The sequence below is a fragment of the Hydractinia symbiolongicarpus genome, chromosome 15 (genome assembly GCF_029227915.1).
Source record: "Hydractinia symbiolongicarpus strain clone_291-10 chromosome 15, HSymV2.1, whole genome shotgun sequence".
Taxonomy (NCBI): Eukaryota; Metazoa; Cnidaria; class Hydrozoa; order Anthoathecata; family Hydractiniidae; genus Hydractinia; species Hydractinia symbiolongicarpus.
In genome coordinates this window covers 1203353-1225403 of record NC_079889.1, presented here as the reverse complement: position 1 = coordinate 1225403, position 22051 = coordinate 1203353, and the positions used below count along the sequence as shown (strand labels likewise).

Sequence of the window (22051 nt, the reverse complement as noted above, 5' to 3'; positions counted from 1 at the left end):
CTCCGTTCTTAAATTTTTAAAACACAATCTAAAAAAGCTTTTCTATCGCTGCTTTTTATTCTTAACTTTCTAAACATGATCTAACGAAGCTTTTCTATTGCTGTTCTTCGTTCTTAAATTTTTAAAACGCGATCTAAAAAAAGCACTTTTATTGCGTTTTAAAAGTTTATAAACGAATGGTTTAACATTGCCACTCGTGAGTAAAAACAATAGATACTTAGATCTTAGTTAAATTTTATTTTATTTCGTTGATCTCTTGACGACTATATAGCAATTAAATACAACAATGGGACACACGCAGTTCACATGAGCTAATAAAATTTCGCGAACAAGACATGAACTCTATTTTTTTCAACATGCAAAAATAGCTCATGTATTTAACAATAGTTTAACAATAACAACGAAAGTTCTGACGCCACCGAATGCACATGCGAAGGTGACAACTATCGCGTACATGTAAGGTTACATTCGGGCAGTGCTGTAAGGAAATCACTATTCCAAAAACTTTTATGTTGATGATATGCTTCGAAAAAAGGATGCATCCTCTGCAATTCTGTTAACTCAAACATAAAGCAGCTGTGTCAAAAGGGTAAATTCAACCTGACCAACAATAACCAATATATGTCCTGGAATCGATTGCTGATGAACACAATGGACCATCACAGACATAACCATAACTGTAGAACTGCTCTATAACAATAGAGCCCTCTGTGCATTGTGGAACCTTCAAGGCAATGCTTTTATTTTCTCAATAAAGATGAAAGATATGCCTCTCACAAGAAGAGGTATTCTGTGTACAATTGGATCAGTTTGTGATCCTTTCAGGTTTATTTCACCATTTTGTTCCTAAAGGAAGGATTCTGCTTCAAAGATTATGCACGAAGAAATATGGTTGGGATGATCAACTGCCTAATGAAATTAAGAATGCATGGTGCAATTGGAAAACCAAAGTTAACCAGCTGAAGAACATCTGAATTCGATGGTGCTTTAAACCAACAATTCTTCAAGAAATTGCAGAGTGTACCTTCTATCATTTCTCTAACGTATTAGAGGAGGAGTATAATCAATCTAGCTATATTTGCATCCCGGACGTTCAAGGAAGGATCACCTGCGCGTTGGTCATCGGAAAAACGTGTTTGTCCATTAAAATTTGTTTTGATACCATGGACGGAGTTAGCAGCTGCAGTCCTATCTGTGAAGATATTCTCATTGATCCAAAAGGAGTTAGATATAGGACACGCCAAACACTATTCTTAGACAGACAGCAAAGCCGTTTTTGTTAATCTTCCATTCTAGGCGATTACTAATAAGAATCAATTGGTGGTGGGGTTTACTTGTGTTGAACCAATCTTGCTGGTGAAATCATTGTGTTTATAATAGTGGTAAATATTGTGTTGTGTGTAAATCAATTGGGTTTATTTGGTGTTGCGTTATTAGGAGAACTGTGAAGATAACCTACAGGTTAGTCATACACATATTGTGAGTTTAACAAATGGTAGCAGAGGAATAAAATTGCAAAGTATCATAGAGAAATGTCGAAAAGTTGGGTCCCCCACCATCATTGAATACAGAGTCCAGTTACAAAGACTGGATAAAAGAAGTTCAAATATGGCAAGCACTCACAGAACTAAAGGCGGAAAAACAAGGGCCAGCTATATTCATGGGTTTGAAAGGAAAAGCTAAAGAAGCAGTATTAGAATTGGAAATTGAACAAATCAGTGCCACAACTGGGGTAAAAGCTGTTACTGACAGATTGGACAAAATTTACTTAAAGGATGAAAATCAAACCTGGCTTATGAAACCTTTGAAAAATTTAAACGACCCTCTGAGATGAGCATGAATGATTACCTTATAGAGTTTGAACGATTATATTACAAAATCCAAGTTCATCGTATGGAACTTCCTGATGGATGTTTGGCATACCGAGTTTTACAAAGCGCTAATCTTACACCAGAGCAGCAACAGTTGGCTAGAGCAACTCTAAATGAACTACGCTATGATTCAATGGTATTACAGTTAAAGAAAATATTTGGTGATACTGTGGCCTCATCTGTGTCAAATGATGCTGTAAAGATAGAGCCTGTTTTACAGGCAAGTGCAGATTCTACGGAGCAGAATTACTTCACTAAAAGAGGTGGATATCAGCGTTCAAGGTTTAAAAGAGAAAGGGCTGCAGCACCAAATCAAAGATATGGATGGAGGAAAACCAGATCCAGTAACAGAGTAATGAATCCGCCTGATGAATTTGGAAATATTTCAAAGCGCAATATTTGCCAGTCTATTTATCACTGGGCTGTGAATTGTCCCCATTCTTATGAGAATCAGGAGTCTGAAGATGTAAAAAAGGAAGAGAGTCGTTCAAAAGTTACATTTTTTTCCAAATTTAAAGAAAGTGAAATGCAATCCCTTGTTGGTGAAACTTTGTCATGTGCAGTTTTAGACTGTGGTTTTACCAAAACAGTCTGTGGTAAGAATTGGTACCAATGTTTCATTGATAATATTAGTGATAAACTGCCAGAAGAATATCCAGGTGGAACAAGATTTAAATTTGGAGATAGCGAAGCAGTTTATTCCATAAAACGAGTAATCTTACCTGTAATCATTGGTTCAAAAGAGGTTAATCTAGAAACAGAAGTTGTACCCAATGAAATACCTTTGCTTTTGAGTCAAACATCTATGAGAAAAGCAGATGCAGTTTTAGATTTTAGCAACGATACTGTTAAAATGTTCGGAGAACGCCATCCTTTAAAATTTACCACCACAGGTCACTGTTGCATACCTTTAAACAACAACAGAATAGACTTAGATGAAAAGAATTATGACCATTTGCTTTCTCAAGTTGCCTTTGTATGCGCAAGTGAAAAATCCAAAAAAAACAAGATCGTCAAACTTCATCGTCAGTTTTGTCATCCAAGTGCTGAGAAATTAAAATCTCTTATTAAAGCATCAAATTCCTTTTTAGAGGACCGGAGTGAAATCATGAAACTAATTGATAATGTCTCACACTCTTGTAAAGTATGCCTTAAGTATAGAAAACCAAGACCACGTCCTATTGTTGGTTTACCAATGTCGTCGGAATTCAATCAGTGTGTGGCTTTAGATTTAGTGCAACTTTCACAATCATTGTGGTTTATTTATATCATAGATACTTTCACAAGATTTTCATCTTCAAAGTTAACAAAGACAAAAGATAAAGATCTGATAACAGACATTATCTTTGAAATTTGGTTAGCAAGATTTGGTCAACCAAGAAAGTTTCTTGCTGACAATGGAGGAGAAATTATCAATAAAGTGTATGAGAAAATGTGTGAGCAATTTAGCATAGAGTTTTCCACAACAGCAGCCGAAAGTCCTTGGTCGAATGGGCTATGTGAGCGACACAATGGTATCATTAAGGAAATGCTGAGTAAGATTATAGAGGATACGAAATGTACACCTAACCGAGCACTTTTCTGGGCTAATAGTGCCAAGAATTCTTTATCAAACAACAATGGATTTTCACCAAACCAGCTTGTTTTTGGTAAAAACTATGACTATCCCTGCATCCTCACTGATCAGTTACCAGCCATGAATGATACAGTTTCAAGTAAGACTGTGGCCCATAACCTTGCTGTGATGCATGCATCACGAAGAGCAGTCATAGCAGCAGAATACGTTGAGCATTGCGGCATAATGTCCAGTGTTACAATGATGTGCAGTATGTAACTGGAGATAAAGTCTTTTATAAAAGAAAAGACAACGAAAAATGGCATGGACAAGGCACTGTAATTGGACAAGAAAATAAACAAGTACTTGTCAAGCGTGGTGGAAGTTATGTGAGAGTCCACATTTGTCGGTTGCAAAAGGTAAATCAAGTAGTACTTTCACAGAAACCATCACAAGACTCCGAAAAGAGCCCGGAAGGAACAACTATGCAGTTGGACAACTGTGTTTCACCGGAAGACAAAATTTTTGACATAGTTGATCTTGAAAGTAATACTACGGAAGTACCAGTAACAGAAGCACCAGTAACTGAGGATGCGGCCATTGATAATTCACAAACCAATGGGACACCAATAGAGGAAAGATCTAATGAAACATCAAAAAGTGAAACCACAGTCAATGAAAAAAAAGGCAATACCTCTATATTTCAAGGAATGCCAAAGTTAAAAACCAGAATCATCTATAAGCTAATTCCAGACAGTGAGTGGATTAAAGGATTAGTTCATAGCAGAGCAGGTAAAGTGAGTAGAAAAGGAAAAGAAGGCAGGCAATATGGCAGCTGTTTAAATGTGCAAAATGAAGACACAGGTGAAATTAATTGGTTAGATTTCAAAAGATGTGTGAGTGAATGGCAACCGGTTGTTGAAGCCAATGACACTGAAGAAGTATTATTAGCAGCGATAAAACCAACTATTGAAGACGAGGTCTTGAATGCGAAATTTAAAGAATTAACCAACTGGCAAGACAACAATGTTTTCTCCACTGTTGAAGACAGAAGTCAATCTACAATATCCACAAGATGGGTAATCACAACAAAAAATATAGAGGGCAACAAAATTGTCAAAGCTCGTTTGGTCATAAGAGGTTTTGAAGAAGAGGAGGTTCAGAATCTGACTAAAGTCTTACCAACGTTTTCAAAAGAAACCCTGCGAATTGTACTCACAATGTTAGCAACTAAGGAATGGGAATGCCACACCTTAGATGCTAAAACAGCATTTCTTCAAGGTAACCCGATTGATAGAGAAGTAATTATAAAGCCCCCAAAGGAAGCAAACGTAATAGGGGTTCTTTGGAAATTGAATAAAGTAGTATATGGCCTTGCTGATGCTTCAAGAGCTTGGTATTTACAAGTAAAGGAACAGTTAATTGGTTTGGGAATGGAAATGTCTTTATTTGATGAGGCTTTATTTTATTGGGTTCAAGATGACTGTTGTCAAGGATTGATCGTAATACATGTTGATGATTTTCTTTGGGGAGGATCAGAAGATTTTCAAGTAAAAGTCATTGCATCCATTAGAAAAATATTTCGGGTTGGGTCAGAGAATTGCAGTAATTTTAAATATGTTGGAGTCAACATACAACAATTCAATAGTTCTATTGAGTATGACCAAAGCAAGTATGTGGCAAGCATGGAACAGGTTGAGATTCAAAGCACCAAAAACAAACATCAAGAACTCTCACATGAAGAGCAATCTAAGTTTCGATGTATTTGTGGTCAATTAAATTGGGTAACTTCTCAATCAAGGCCAGATATTTCTTTTGATGTTTGTCAGTTAAGCACAAAGTTAAACCGTGCAAATGTTGATGATGTTATGAGAGCTAATAAATTGGTAAAGAAGTTGAAATTGGATCCTGATATTTGCCTAAAATTTTGGAAGTTGAAACCTCCATTACAATTAATCTTGTACGCTGACGCCTCATTTGGAAATCTACATGACGGAAGCTCTCAAAGTGGAATTTTTGTTTTTCTTAAAGGTGTTGAGAACACCATGACACCTATCACATGGCAGTAAAAAAAAGATTAAGAGAGTTGTGCGTAGCACACTTGCAGCAGAAACCTTAGCACTTGTTAATGGTATTGATTCATGTATCTGGGTGAAAAATGTAATAATGGAAATTGTGAAGACAGATCTAGAAGGTATCTTGTGCTACACAGATAACAAATCTTTGTATGAAGCTGCATATTCAACAAAATCTTTAGAAGATAAGTGATTAAGAGTTGACATGGCTTCTCTCAGACAGAGCATCAATCAAAAGGAAGTTATATTGAAGTGGATTCCCACCAAACTTCAGTTAGCAGATGTGTTAACAAAACAAGGAGAAAATAGCACACTTCTACTGAATGTGCTACAAAATGGTCATGAGTATTAGTGACCAATCAAATGTTGTGTTTTCAAAATGTTTTATTATGAAGTTTTTTTTGAGTTTTATTTTTCAGAATTCATTGCTGAAACACCACTTAGCACTTGGCATCACACAACTAAAGACCCAAGAAAGAATAGTCTTCGGTAACTGTTTGATTAAGACTTGTATAGTAGAGGGCATTGGTGAAAAGCCAATTTCTCCCCAGGACCACTATACTAAGCGAGTAGGAGTCGCTATAAATTCCTCCCATAGCAGCATAAACTGAACAACGTGCAGAAAAGAAAATAGAGGGAGATTGTTAATCTTCCATTCTAGGCGATTACTAATAAGAATCAATTGGTGGTGGGGTTTACTTGTGTTGAAACAAACTTGCTGGTGAAATCATTGTGTTTATAATAGTGGTATATATTGTGTTGTGTGTAAATCAATTGGGTTTATTTGGTGTTGCGTTATTAGGAGAACTGTGAAGATAACCTACAGGTTAGTCATACACATATTGTGAGTTTAACAGTTTTGTCGTACTTTCAAAGCAACAGTAGAAGATTCAAAGCCCTTCTCACCAATTGAGTGCAACAAATAAAGAATGCAACTGTGATAGAAGATTGGAACTATATATCCGGTTCATGGACAATCCTGCAGACCTTGCATCACATGTCCTAATTCCTGACAAAAGAGACAAAATTGATGTATGGTTTAACGGTCCAACGTTCCTAAGACGCCACAAATGTGTGACAACAGAAATCGATGTGAAAATAGATGAAGATGACAGAAGAAGAATGGAAGAAGGTCAACGCTATAAAAACTCCATTAACAAACATATTCATTCAACTTACCAAAAATATTTTCTGCTGGAAAAAGCCAACACAAACGTTAGATGACTAAATCTTTAAATGCGTCATATGTTGATACATATCTTTGAAACCTACCGAAAGAACGAACAATTGAAGCACCTCCATTTACTCAAACGATACGGCGTTATTTTTTCTTGTTTCTCCATTTCGAAATAGCATCCAGTTTGGAGACTGGTATACTATCATACTCACCCTTTGCAGATTTCTTGCTCATAAAGGAAATGTTCGACTGATTCAGTCTGATAATGATACCAATTTCGTCGGTGCAAAAAGAGAATTGAGGAGAGCAATACATGAATTAGGCAATGAAAGATCGCTCTCTTTCTTAACAAGATCGGAGGAGATTGGTACTGGAAGTTTAATCCTTCATATGCCACCTACATGGGGGGAATATGGGATATCAACCTGCTCACAATGAAAGTAATATCGTTTTACTACCACCTGTTAAATTCCTTTTGACTGGCGCTGACACAAAAACACAATGGCAAATATTTACAGGATTTACAAAGTGGATTGAAGTGGTAAAGGAAGAAACGAAATTTCCAGAATGGTGATGTAGTTTTGTTGACTAATTCTATTTTGATCAACATTCGTAACATATCGCCATGGTTTAGTACAGTGTGCTAACTTGCTTTTGTGGAAAACAAAGACCATGATTGAAAGACTTATTTCGAAACTGATTTTGCTGTTTAAAAACAAAGATTCAAATCTATATAAAGCTGACGCATGTCATTCCCTCTTGTATTGAAGAGACATACGTTTTGTAGAGTCTCCAGTACACTTTCGACTTCAGATTTTGTTATTAGATGATCAGTTGATCAGTTTATTGAATACTTTTACTATCTTTGTGCTGCCTTCATTGGTTTCTTCGTTTTTATATGACCTTATTGATTTCAGAATATTTTGTTCTTCATGGTAATGACATTTTCATCAACGTCGACAATTCATGATTAGTTAGATATTAAGGAACTAACGTTGCACAATTCAGTTAGATCCTTTTCCAATTTTTTGAAGAAACCATCACTGTCTTCAGTCACATTTTCTTAATCTGTATTTGTAGCACACAAAGTATTGAAATCTTTGGTAGATCTTGACCTTGCTGAAGTCATTGATTCATTATGTTAACCAATTGTTAGTGGTAAAAAGCTTTATTTGAAATGCCTTTTTCCAAGTCTTTTAAAGCCTGACATTTTTCAGCTAACATTTTCGTAGCTCGCTTTTTTTTTAGCTGCCATGTTGACAGGAGAAATTGACATTTCGAAGTTTTAAAATGAAATCTTTTTTGTTTGATTATTCTGTAAAAATTTAAACTAAAGTTCGAGTTACTGAGCAAGCAACAGTTTATGCGATCAAATAATTAGTTCAAGATAGTAAAAGTTGAAGATAATGGAGTTCAAGATAATAGTGTTTTTTTAGCCTAGAGTAGTTCGACATCACAAGTGTTAGAGATGTAATGAGCATATCGACTGCATGTAAAATAATTTCAAATCTTATATACTGACTAAATGTCTTAAGCAGAGTTCTGACTAGGCTTTTGAAATGTTCTATAGGACATACTTAGACTGGTTGAACAGCTCCACATGTTCTAAGTAAGGTTACTAGTAATAACATACTAAAATTTCATGCTATGGTTATGCAGTAACTAATTATTTCTTCGGAAATGTAAAAAGTGTATTGCTCTTGTTCAAAACCTTTTCTTTCTTTTTATTACGAAAAATGATCATACAGCAAAGTTTACTTTACTGAACCTAGTGCATGTGCAAAACAAAGGAAGATACTGGAAGAAAATTTCTTGACTTTTCTGTTAATATCCCAATTTTTAGTTTATTAAATTAAATTTTTTACGTTTTTTACCTTGTGCCAAAATAGTTCTCTGTAGTTACACATTCATTTAAAACCTATTAGGGTTATATTTACCAGGCATGTTTAATTTTGGCAATTTTTGAGCCTGCCCTATTTATCCATATGCACTTGCTGGTACAAATGTTAATGTATGCCATCTCGTCAACGGAGTCAGAAGCCATTTTTGAATAAGAATAAGAATTTGTGTAAGAAAACTTTCTATTAATGCCACTTTTTTATCAAAAAATTTATTCAATTCACCAAGGTAAAACACAAAGAAAAATTAAATGTGTAGTCTTTAAGTTGGATTTTTGATGTTGGTTTTTGACTGTATGTTAGTAACTGTATGAAAGTTATTTGGTTGCAGTGGAATAAAAATACACTGCTCAGGGCAGCCAATTATGAAATATTTAAACTGTGTCTGTAACACAAAGGTTTTTAGACAGACAGACTTTTTTTTCCTTCCTGAGTGACCACCTTTAAGTAGGTTTGACTGTTTTCTTTATTTACCTATTTCTGTATCCTGCAATTCAAAGTTTCATGATAACATATATAATTTGCGTATCGTTTACATGTTTTAGGTATAATTTTACAACATGGAACTTCGGAACTTTTTTAAGCAATGTCGAAAAATTGTAGCTGTTGGTCGAAATTACAGGGAACATGTGTTAGAGTTGAACAACGCTATGCCGAAGAAACCCTTGTTGTTTTTGAAACCTCCTTCGAGTATGATACAAGAAGGACAAGCAATTAAAATTCCGCCCATGTGTGCGTTGTTACACCATGAAGTGGAACTTGGAATCATCATTGGCAAAGCAGGATACAACATATCAGAAGAGAATGCTCATAAACATATTGGGGGATATGCATTAGCATTGGATATGACAGCCAGGGATTTACAAGAGGATGCTAAAAAAGCTGGTCAACCGTGGTTACTGGCAAAAGGCTGGGACACTTTTTGCCCAATTAGTGACTTCATCCCTGCGGCATCTATACCTGACCCACAAAGTGTTAAGTTATGGTTAAAAGTTGACGGAGTGTTGAAGCAGTCTGGTAATACAAACGATATGATTTTCCCTATACCTCATATTATTAGTTATATCAGTGGAATTATGAGCTTAGAGGCAGGTGATTTGATTTTGACTGGAACACCAAGTGGGGTGGGTCCAGTCAAAGCTGGTCAAGTCATTGAGTGTGGTTTGGAAGGAATCAAAGAAATGAAATTTACAGTTAAATAGGTTTCTTAGCATAGAAGATATGGATATTCAAACTACATATTTTTTTATCAATATTATCTAGTTTGTTGTCGATAATGTGTAGAGCTTAAAACACTGATGAAAATATATAGAATCATGTGTTTTTTGACAAACCATTAAGGAGATATAGGGGTTTAAATAATTTTTGCTGACGTCAGAAAAGGCCCGTCAAAGTACAATGTTTATGAAATTTGTATACCTGTTGCCTCTGTTGTATAGAGCGTAAAACACTGACCAAGAAAATGTATAGGGCCATGTACTTTGGACAAACGGTTACAGAGATTGAGGATTTATAAGTATTTTATGACCTTATTAATCCGTCTGTTCTGAAACGGATTGATTGAGCCAGCTTTAGAAAATTTATTCCTGTTTTGGTCCTGGGTGGTCCCTAGTTACCCATAAAGGAGATGACGTTAGTTGTTTCCACTTGTGTCAAAGTAATTTGGCCTCAAACTTAAAAGTGCACTGTAATGACTTCACTAACTATTATTGACGTTTGTGTTTGTAATCATGATAAAGAAATTAGACTTCTTTTTTAAGTTTGCGCTTTTTAGGAGAAAAAAACTCCTTTGAAAAGTCAAATACTGGCCTTGTTCTGTATTTTCAGTCACAGACAACTTTTTCTTTTAATAATAAGAGAAAATATTTTTACATTATACTTAAAATCAAAAATATGAAACCCCATTCATTTGTTGTGAAGTTAAGATCCCAGCATTGTTCTACTTATAAATTACCCAAGTAGAATTATTGTGTGGCAACCTTTAACTTTTGATAAAAAAGTGCATTTCGCATAAAAATCTATGATTTAATAAAATCATAGGTGTTCAGGTTGGTAATAGAAAATAACGTTTGATACAAAAGTGAATTTTGGCTTTTTAAATTGTGTTAATAAAATCATAGATTTTAGGTTAGTAACAGAAATGAAATTCAACAGTTTTATGATACATTTAAAAAAAAGATCACTTTCATAACTAATAAACCAGAGTGTTTACTTTGTTTACTACTTTCAGTAAATCCAAAGTGAGTTTGGATGTTTTAATATTGATAATTTCTCCTTGCTTTTAGAAAACAATCTTTTTTCACTTAATTTTTAGAGTGATTTATAACTTTGTAGTTGGTTATGTATGAATGTTTTTGTATTGTTTTGGTTTATTTATTTATTTATTTATTTATTTATTTATTTATTTATTTATTTATTTATTTATTTATTTATTTATTTATTTATTATGCATTATTTGTTTATTTTCACTTAGATATAGTATAAAATGGCAGGATTGCTGACATATGCAAAAATATCTCTGGTATGTTTAGGTTAAATCTTACAGAAGGTTTTAGTGATTTTTTCATTCTATATGTTTCGGAATAAACTGAATTGAAACGTCGATTTATCCAAATAATAATTAAAAAGCATAACGTACATCATGATTTTTTAAAGCATGTGCGTATTTTACCGAATAGAATTTATTCTTTAATACATGTCATTTTGTGGGGTTTTTTTTACAATCAAAGCTTTAAATGAAATGTTCCTGATTTTAACATTCTGAGAGAATAAAGACTAATAGATGTGTGCGAAGATAAATTGACATATTTTTCACTATGTAATTAATTTCTTTAGAGTTTTAGCAGCCGTGCTGTTATAAATACTTCACTTCGAACATTCGCATCCACAACTAAAAAGACGACTGCGAAGAAGAGCGGTGGAGCGAAGAAGAGTAAAAAGTCGACAGATGAAGCCCAAAACATTGCACCCGAGGGTAGGTGTATAGGTTGGATTGTGTTTGTGTCCAAGCATCTGTGAGAACTAGCAGTACGAGTTTGTGAAAATGAAAGTGTAAAGACACCCAGAAGACTAGAAATTCGGCTGGAAAATTTATTTTACCTTATGTTAATGTGTAAAACGTGAAATGAGCAAGGGAATTGTTTTTGATTAGGAACAAATTGAGAAAATTGTAACAAATCAGTAAATTCGTCCAACCGGGACACACCTTTAAATGGTTTTTAGTCAATCTTTCAGGAAATTTCTACTTTTGATTCTATTTTTTATTCTATAATTCAGTAGTTTAATGTTACATGTTTTGGAGAATACTTTCATTACCACCATTGTCACTACAAAACATAATTTTTTCGATTTTTTTTATATTTGCTGAAAATAATTAAGCTGTACTACAGAATATGAAAGACATTGAAAAAAAACCTAAGTCTCTAAAAAAAACATGAAAACAATGTAGCATATCCGATTTATATTATATATATTTTCTTGTTTGTGTTAAAAATGTTAAAACATGGCAAACAGCTGTGATAAAAAAACATTGAGAAACAGCCAGAAATAATCTTGAAAACTTTTAAAACTTAAAGTTTGTTGAAAAAAAGAAGATTGCGGATGCTGTTCACAACCAAAAATTATTAATATTGCCATACGAAATAAGAACGAAAGAATGTTTAGTCGCTGAGCTTATGTGCTTAAGGGAACTTTTCGCGGTAGTTTTTTTAAATATATTCCTTGACAAAAATTTTTATGGCTGCATACTTTCAAAAGCGTCAACACTCCGAGTGTTATCCTCAAAATCCATAAATTTTTGCATATTGTGTCTATAAAGAAATTTCGCGGGAAAGTGTTTTCGTAAATTAAATGAGCGAAAAAACGCGAAATTTGCGAAAACATTTTGCGAAAAAATGAGTTTCGCACCAAATGACTGCCTTTTCCGTCATATCGCGAAATAATCACGAGTTTATTTGATAGCGCGTACTCACTTGTACAATGTAATGTTAGTTATATCATCTGCAACTGCTTAGAGTCCCATATCCAAGTCACAAATACCAGAGATACTGAAGATATCCACGGCTGTTTCTCTTAAATCCTCCTCTCTTTAATTTTTAGGGATAACGATTCCACAAGACCCGGCGAGTTACGAAGAGTACTCAAAAAGCTACAAATGTCCAGAATATTATGAGCATAATGATTTGTCATATTATGATATGGAGAATAGCATGTCTAGCCATAGATTGCCACAACCGAGCGCGCTGTAGTTTGTTTTTTTCTTCTCCTTGTAAATGTTTTTGTTTTGAATAATTTCGTTCTTAGAATTTTTTAATTTTTTTAATTGAACCTAAATTTTATGTATTTCGCTCTCAATTTCAATTATCTTTAAAATACTAAACCCTGGGTGAAAATACCGAACATGTTGATTTCCGCCGTCGCCGCGCGGGGCGGAATCTTCAACCCTATTCGGTCCGGTAAGGCGGATTCCGCCTCCCCCCTGCTGTTCTTTTTTAATAACTCTCTTGCTATACTGCATGATCGTGATACTTAATCAGTTTTTATATTTATCTATTAGGCACATGTATGCCAAATATTTAGGTCTCATACCTTTCAGAGCTTCAGATATAGGATATTACTCGAAACTAAATATCTCTATCAAATTCATATAATCGGGGAAATATATTATCTTTCGTTAGGAATATCCTTAGCACTTAAAACAAGACAAATTCATTTCGTCGAGAGAAATCCTTTCAAAAATTTTGGTCACGTGAATAATCCGATTATTTAACTTTTTTAAATTTTACCCGAAATTTGGGAACCCGGAAATATGTTAAATAAATTTTATATAGCTGTCAAAAACTTTAAACAGAATGTAAATATTCACTCTAGAACATAAGTAATTGAATTTCAAGCAGATGGTGATATATTAGTCAAATTTCAAGCTTTCGATGACGTCACAGAAAAAGTGCTGACATAAGCAAAAAATTTTGCTGCCATTTTTTTTTATGGCGCACCATATGTGTGCCAAGTTTGATTTAATTAGAATAAGCCTGTCAAAGGTTAGCAGGGGGGCGCAATCCCCTCTCTTCCTGTTCATAAATATTTTCATATACCCCGCAGGGTTAAAATCGCCTGATAATAGAGATGAGGATTAGGGACTGTCCAGTGCCTAAACGCGTGGGGTTGAGGAATGGTTTTTTCTATGTTTAACTAATACAAAAATAGTATTAATATGATTTTTGCACAACCTGCTACAAACTAAAGTATTCTTCAGGTATAAAAAGAACGTCCCTAAGCGGAACGTCAAATTTGTTTCTTGATATCTCTGATACCTTTGCACAAACGTGAGTACACCATTTATTTAGAGAGAATGACAGTGTATAAACCATTGAACTGGCAGGTAGAACGAGATATGCTCCATACCAACATCCATCTATTAGCTATAACTCAGATCACTTAACTTAAGTATTAACATAAAGGCCTATATCAAAGAGAATCAAGGTTACCAACGGCGAGGTAGAAGGTGGCCAGAAAACAGGCTTAAAGTCGAAAGATTGTCGGCGAAAACCAATAGGAATTTCGAGTTTTTCAAAAAAATAATGCAAATTTTAAGGGTTAAGCAAGGAATGTTAAACATTTTCACTATCCCATCAGGGTGCACAACCCGTCTAGAAGCCATTCAAAGTGTTTTCAAGATCTTTTTTCCTTGCACACTACTCCTGTTGAAAATCAGAAAATTAAATTTTTTTAGCAGATTGACAACCAAGAATGTTGAACAAGATGGTGACTTGTTGAATTAATTTTTTACCCAATGCAGTTTTTGGTTACAATAAGAAACAACCTTGCGACTTGTAAGCAGAAAAGAGGGTTTACCGTGTTAGCAAATTAAGACCGGACTCGATCTGTCCCCTGATCAGTCAAAGTTAGCTCTAATTACATTGATTATATCCTCACCCATCATGATCAGAGGCTCAATCCTTAGTAGAGAATGAGAGCTGATAATTAATTTGTCGTGTAATTTTAAGACTCATTTTAAACGGTGAAATTAGACTTGCGGATAACGTATACTAGATGACCCGAAGTTTGCTTTGATTGGTTGGAAACAACACGTGATTATTCAATATGTTATTGCATAAAAGGCCTGGGTAAGTGAGACAACAGTTGTTTCTACTTCTATTGTGATTTTATTTATATTAACTAATATTTTTAAATATATTTACACGTCAGTCTATGACATTTCTGTTCATGAATATATACACTTCGTTGCATGACCAAATTGTTTGTTTCCAAACACAATACACTGGAGTTATTTTTGAATATGTAATCTTGCGCTTGCAGAAGATTTACTGCTAAATATTTTTAGGTATTTATCAAATGAATACGATATGACCACAGAATTTTGAGCATTATTTGATAACAAAATATGAAAATTTCTACGAATATTTAAAATATAACTCGAACACTTCTTATGTAGCCGAGTTTCGTTGGTTGTCAATTTGACTTTGGGAGAATTTATTTCAGTTGTTCACATCACACAGTACCGTGTTTATACATTGGCGCCATTCGATATTTTCAAAATATCGAATGACTGTAGGCCACGTAAAAAACTGATTCGTAGAATCTTTATTACTTAAATCAATTTCTATCGCTGGACTATTTCAAAAAAATTCAACGATTCCCCAACGAGATTTCGGGTTATTTTATTGGAATTTTTTTAAAAAATGAAATTACCAAATTATAGCGTCTACTCTTTCTTTAGGCTTTCGAACGTTCCCTCTTCGAATGTACGAATTAATCGAGGTGTTCGTTGTATCGATTTCCGATACGAAATCACTTCTTCCTTTCAAGGAATTATCGAGTGCACGCGTTTTGAAACGTGAAAGTTGTGCGGCATTGTATCCGGATTGCAGCGAAGTCAACTTGCGGCTCTTTGTTGTAGGGGTCTTGATAAAGCTTGAATTGATGGTGTTCTTATTGTTATATGTGGTGTAACTACCCTCTGCGGACGAGTTGAACAAGTCATCAAACTCTTTCCGGGATTTATTTGGAATGCTGAATCGGCTGAAGATATCGCCGCGTTGAGCTGGTTTTGTTGTCGGCCATGTGAGCTGGTCGGTCTAAAAATAGTAAATAAATTTATTTTAAAATAAGGCTGACTTCAACCTCGTTTCCAGCGATTGTTGTCTCATCCCGCCGTCTGCAATCGAAAGGGAAAATAAAGAGTGGGAACGAGGTTAGAATGACTCTAATTAGTATTATGTCGCACAGTTGGGACAAGTTTTTCAGCACAAACTCTTTTGTCCTCCCAACCTCCTCCCCAGTGTCCCTATTTTCGTCGTCCCCAATGTAAAAATAGAAAGGTGCCCCAGAAACGAACTTGGTGTCCGTTCTTTTAAAGATATACCGAATAACACAAAGTCGTAGAATATGACTGCGGAAGTTTACCTGGCCCATTTTTTTCTGTCGAATGGAATTGAAGAAAGACGAGAAACCTTGACGTATAGTTGACCACGTGCTCGCCTGAAACGTAAGTAATTTATCATATGTCTATCAAAAAAAGAAATAATCATGTTTCCAAAGTAAATTAAAGTTGTTATCAAGCCAGAAAATTGAGATATTTTCAGAAAACTAGAAAGATGTAACTACGGTATAATCATTTTTCGGTGAACACGTAAAACAACAAGAGCAACAACAACAACAACAACAACAACAACAACAACAAGAACAACAACAACGAGTTTAAGCCTCACCTTCTTGTGTTGTGATAACATATTGTTTGAGAAATAATCAATAGTATCAGTTTGTGCAGTTACGCCCATGTCTAAATTCCACACGTGGTTGGTAAAGGATGGCTTGTCTTTCAAACCATGACCATTAGTCAACTTTGAAGTTCTCAAATTTTTAGATTTCTTTAGTTCTGTGGGTTTTAATTTATACATAAATGTCTTTGGTACATAATTTGTGGCGTCATAACTTGGTCGCTCGCCCTTATCATTTTTTATCATACTCTTATATTGCGGATGCAACATAGGAGAGACGGTGGAGAGTGATGAATTGTTCCGTGAGAGCGCCGAAGAGTTTGTGGGTGGAAAATACTGTATTTTGAAAGGCTTTGACGAAGTTTTGTGAGAGTTACCATCATTAAAAAACGAGTTCTGATGCAGTACGTGTTGATTTATTCCGTTTTGTCTGATCGGAACTTCGGGTGGGTGACGTGGTGAACTAGTTTCGGCTGGCATATCGGGTAAGTCACGTGGCGATCTTATGCTTGACACGTCTGTTGTGTCCATCGAAGACTCTCCCTCGGTGGCTGTAGAATCAAAACTATAATCCTTTGGTTCAAATTTTTCGTCATTAATTTGATGCTTGTGTGTCGTTAAACTTACTGACGAAATTCGTTTTGGTAGAATGGGTACTCCATTACGAACGGGTACTTCTGGAGGCGAATTTTTGACGACATCTGTGTTCATGTTTAAGTTTTTTAAGATATCTGGTGTATCGAGACTAATATTTGTCTCGTCGCTTTTTGTCTTTTTATCAGGAATTTTGTTAACTAAATATTCTGAGCGGCCTTTATACAGTACCTTCTTTTTCTTTCTTTCTCGTTTTCGTTTTGTTTTCGGAGAACTTCTCCAGTGGTCAAATTGCGATTGGAAATCGTCATCAAGGAAATAATCGTGTCGATCTTTCCGTTTATATCGATTACTGAACGTGTTTTTGCGATTTGGTAATGTACTTGTATTGTATGTGAAAACAGATTCATTGAAGCGTACTTTCTTTTTCAAATCCATTAAACTTTGTGACGTGACCTGAAAAGAAGTAAACTTTGTTCCCAGTGCTTTTCACGTTCTGTTTCAACATGCTCTTACACAAAACTAACTAAGATAATAGACTTGTTTTAAATGATGTTTTCAGAGAGTTTTTTAAAGAGTAGGGTATTCTCGTTTCCAAAGCTCTTTGAGATTCAGGAGGTTTTAATCTCAAGGAGCTCTTGGGATGACAATGAGAATAGGGATGTATTTTACTTTAAGAATAGAAACTTTCACGTGCAGAAACTTTTTTGCGAGTGTTTTTCACGTGAAGTCATACTCATGGATACTTTTAAAGAAGCGAAAGTTTTTTCGCCACAAAAAATTAATAAACAGGGAAATGTCAAAGTTAATGATTTATTTCTTCTTATGAACTGCAATAACATTTGGTGTTTTCATTCTTCTTTGGTCGAAAAATTTATCCCAAACGCGAAAGTTTTTGTCTTTATAGTATACTGTCAATGCATTCTCTTCCCCAGGAATAATTATAATAATAATATTGAAACAGCCTTGTTCGAAAGTTAGATTTTGAATGACATTAATTTTTTAAAATTAAAACGCTCACTAACCTCCTTCAGTAAGTTAATGCATAAAACATGATCGTGATCCAAAGCATACTCAAGTGCAGTTTTGTCTTGATGATCTTTCACATCAGGAGATACGCCTCTTAAAATATAACAATATATATAAGGTATGGAAAATGCTTTGTGTCTAATTAACGCTCTCTTATTTTAACTGTCTCTCATTTTATGGCCTCTCATTTTAACTTTCTCTTTTATATTACCGCCCTCTCTCTTTTACGCCCTCCCATTTTTACGCCCTCTTTTCGACACTGGCGTTTGGAAGGAGACTAAAGAATGGATTGAGTTAAGAAGTTTAGGAATACAATTTTCTTCACCCCTCCGTGACTTTTGTTCTTTTCTGGTCCCACCTTCACTATTTTAGTCTTAGACTTAAATAAAAACATCGGATGCTTACCAAACAAATTCCGGTAAATAAATAGAAAGAACAAATATTTACCCTTTCAGTAGTATCTGCGTTGCTTTCTCCCGTCCTGCTTTTGCAGCTACATGTAGTGCTGTAGCACCAGACATATCTTGCTCTCCTCCACTGACATCACAATGTTCCATTAACCACTTCGCTATCTTCCAGTGTCCTCCAGCAGCGGCTAAATTAACCAGAAAGATAGATTGTATTGTTGACAATTTCGAAAGAAGGTATGAATGACAATATTCCAGAACGATGAAAAGGAAGTTAATAGAGTTGAAATCTAAGCCTTCTTCTCAGGGTTTGTTTTTTTGTACCGAACCAGTGCAAAAATAACCTAACCATTCTTACCATAATGTAATAACGTACACCCATATTCATCCCGCAAATCAACGCGCGCATGCGCAGCTGTGATAAGATATCTTAGGCATTCATATTTTCCTTCTTGTGATGCAACATGCGCCGCTGTCATGCCATTGACTGTTTGCACATCTGGTGATGTAGATACTGTCTTTGTTAACCAAATGAGGCAATCGAGTTGACCTTCTTGTGCTAAATTAATTAATGCGTTGCATAATTTCGATGTGGTGACAACTTCGTTTCCAGGCCTGTCTTTTGAAGATGTTAGAAATAGAAAAAAACACAATCGCGTTCCCAGAGAGTTGATGTAAAATAAGGAAACACCTACCCGCGATATACACTAAAGTTGCTCCGTTGTTATTCTAGACATAAAAATGAAGATGATAGCAAACAGAACACAAAATTATCGTCCTTTAAACACTAACATTTAATGAGTATACTTGAGAGCGGTGTTAATAGGGACAAGATTGGTTTACAAATAGCTTAACGGAAGAGGTTTTGCGATTGTAAAGAAAAATAAAAAGTTTTGTGAAACAAAAATTTGCGATTAAACAGGTTTGTTACGCAAAAGGCGGAATTTATTTTTGTGGTAGAAATGTCTTAAATATAAAGATGTTGAACTAATGTTTTCGATTGGAATGTTTTGTTATTGGATAAGCTTTTTAATTGTTCATTATAAATATTTTTCTCGAAAAAATTCACAACAGGAAAATGACTCTTTAAGAATATGACAAATATCACGTTCTGAAAATTCAACCTCGTTCCCAGATCTTTTTTATCTCTTATCGCCGTCTGATATGCAAAAAGAGACAACATGTTCTGGGATCGAGGTTGCTAAAAAGTATAATTTTGTGAAATAATGGACACGTGATTAAGGGCATATGTGAAGTTGATGACGTGTTACCTTTGCAGCCAAAGCTTGACGTGATCGTTCATGTAGATACAATAGTATCGGAAGATGGCCACCGCCTGCAGCGTAATGGGCGGGTACTGAACCATCTGACGATCTGAAGAAAAATGACATGTTTAGGTTCATAAAAACCTCGCTCTCAGGAACCCTTACCTAAATCGACTGAAGGTAAGAAGACTATTTTGGGACTAAGACGGTTTTTTAATCGGAGACTTATCCATAAAGAATAATTTTTTGCGAAGTGAAAGCAGAAACATTTTTGCACGGATTCATTTTTGCGAAATTAGATTTGATATTGTGTTTCAAGTGCATTTCACGTAATTTTTGCACTTTTAAAGGACAATAATTCCAAATGAAAATCAATCTAACTACACTGTAAGTGGATTACCTTAAATTCGGATCTCCGCCATGTTTGATCAGCCATTTTAAACATGTCAGCTGTCCATCTGCCGCTGCTTGATGGATTAATGATAAACCTGAATTATCAAGATCATTTGGTCTCAATGAACCAGATGTATATTTATCTTGTAGGCTGCGAAGCAGTTGTTCAGTCATTACGTTATATTCATTCTATCACGTGCTTTGTTTGTAAGGACCTGAAAATATGTCAACAAAGAATTAATAAAATAAGTTTGTTTCTACCTAAAGCCAACACCCTGCTTGTGTTATATAAGTTTGTATGAAACTCCTACCTAGGGAATTCTTTTCTGTGTTGTTTATTTTCAATAACTCAAGTTCTTATTTTTTTCAAATTAATTTTTTCGTGTAAGCCACTAAATCGAAAACAAACGTTTTTTTTATAATTTCGCATCCTCGTGTATGACGTCTGAAAGGTAAGAAGCTATTCAGTAAAAAAGTTGCAAGATTACGTTTGTTTGTAAGTTTCTTCTAAATAATTTAACCAAGATTTTTTTTAAAAAAAATGGCAGAAAAATCTCGTGCCGAGTCTTAGTAACAGATCTGTTTCTTTTTTAACGTATAACAAGGGCTTCGTCAATCAACAAACTTTATTAAAAACAACAATAACAACAACAACAACAAAAATTATTAAAAAAACTTGTATCACATATCATAAATGTGTTCTCAAACAAGGCTTGAATATAATCTAGTACTGATACAGAGATTTGTTTTTTTAAAAAAAGATTAACAGCATGCTTTTTCCGTATAAAAATATGCTTTTTAAGAATTAGGTATATTGTTTAGAAAAATGGAGAAGTAAGAATGATGGTTAGAATTTTTGTATTTTAATCAACCAGCAATGTTTAAAAGGGGGTAATCAATCAACAATGTTGAAAAGAGGGTCACAAATTAACAATGCTGAAAAGGGGTAATTAATCAACAATGTTGAAAAGGGGATAATCAATCAAAAATGTTGAAAAGGGGGTAATTATTCAACAATGTTGAAAAGGGGTTCGTCTATCCACAATGTTGAAAAGGGGGTAATTATTCAACAATGTTGGAAAGGGGTTCGTCTATCCACAATGTTAAAAAGGGGGTAATTATTCAACAATGTTGAAAAGGGGTTTGTCTATCCACAATGTTGAAAAGGGTGTAATCAATCAACAATGCTGAGAAGGGGGTAATTAATCAACAATGTTAAAAAGGGGATAATCAATCAACAATGCTGAAAAGGCGGATGTCTATCAACAATGTTGGAAAGGGGGTCGTCTATCCACAATGTTGAAAACGGGGTAATCAATCCACAATGTTGAAAAGGGGATCGTCTATTCACAATGTTGAAAAGGGGGTCGTCTGTCCACAATGTTAAAAAGGGATCGTCAATCCAGCAACTAAATGTACAACGTCAGGTCGAGTGTACACCTCAACTTAATTACCAACAGCATTTAAACACGTTCTTTACCAACCTCGTTCCCAGGGCATCACTCCGAAATAACGGCTCAGGGGCCACAAGACCCTGGGGACGAGGATGGTTCTTTACTTCTTAAAAATACTTCAATTTGTCGGTCAACAGGTAAAAACACGATGTCAGAACATATTTCAGAAGTTGATTAACCAGAAAAAAAATACCTTTGTTTCAAGCTGCAAAATTGTACGGGTGAAAATAATCCAGCGTTATCTATTTCTCAATAACGTTTCAATTAGAAGAGTTAGCCTAAAAATTTTCTCATAAATTCAAACTTTATAATTGCGTTTTCCTCTTCTAAATTTAAGACAAATGTGAGTGTCACACGGCCTACCTATATAAGAGGGTTTTTTCTAAAAAAATTACAAATAATTTGAACACACTGTAAAATACTTACAATAAATGTTTCTGTATAATTAGTATGTGATTTCATTTTGTATTAAAATATATTCATCTGATATTTTTCTATTTCAACCATTTCTTCTTCTTCATGTGTTCTTCTCATATGACACGAAAAGTTCAAACTCTCCTTCGTAGATATTATTATTTTTTTTTAAAAAAAAGA

General features: G+C 34.7%; 3 protein-coding genes across 3 annotated transcripts in view; 2 read left to right on the top strand and 1 right to left on the bottom strand.

The window, feature by feature from the left end:
* Positions 1-12880, top strand: part of LOC130628594 (uncharacterized) — a 96624-nt gene extending 83744 nt beyond the window's left edge. The window contains exons 2-4 of the mRNA XM_057441566.1: positions 11049-11097; positions 11412-11550; positions 12675-12880. Of these exons, the coding sequence (XP_057297549.1) occupies positions 11062-11097; positions 11412-11550; positions 12675-12823 (324 nt within the window). The 5' untranslated portion in view covers positions 11049-11061 and the 3' untranslated portion in view covers positions 12824-12880. The remainder of the gene's footprint in view (positions 1-11048; positions 11098-11411; positions 11551-12674) is intronic.
* Positions 6190-9890, top strand: LOC130628593 (acylpyruvase FAHD1, mitochondrial-like). Its single transcript, XM_057441564.1, has 2 exons — positions 6190-6327; positions 9122-9890. Exon 2 carries the CDS (start codon positions 9137-9139, stop codon positions 9776-9778), a length of 642 nt encoding a protein of 213 aa, XP_057297547.1. The 5' UTR covers positions 6190-6327; positions 9122-9136; the 3' UTR covers positions 9779-9890.
* A 1837-nt stretch (positions 12881-14717) lies between the features above and the next one.
* Positions 14718-22005, bottom strand: LOC130628586 (protein phosphatase 1 regulatory subunit 12A-like). The gene is made up of 10 exons (XM_057441555.1): positions 21884-22005; positions 20011-20218; positions 19617-19719; positions 19041-19074; positions 18704-18904; positions 18386-18533; positions 17935-18031; positions 16307-17365; positions 16002-16076; positions 14718-15673 (listed from the first exon to the last, which is right to left on the bottom strand). The coding sequence occupies exons 2-10, from the start codon at positions 20175-20177 to the stop codon at positions 15284-15286; spliced, it is 2274 nt and encodes a 757-aa protein (XP_057297538.1). The 5' UTR covers positions 20178-20218; positions 21884-22005; the 3' UTR covers positions 14718-15283.
* Between the last annotated feature and the right edge of the window lie 46 nt (positions 22006-22051).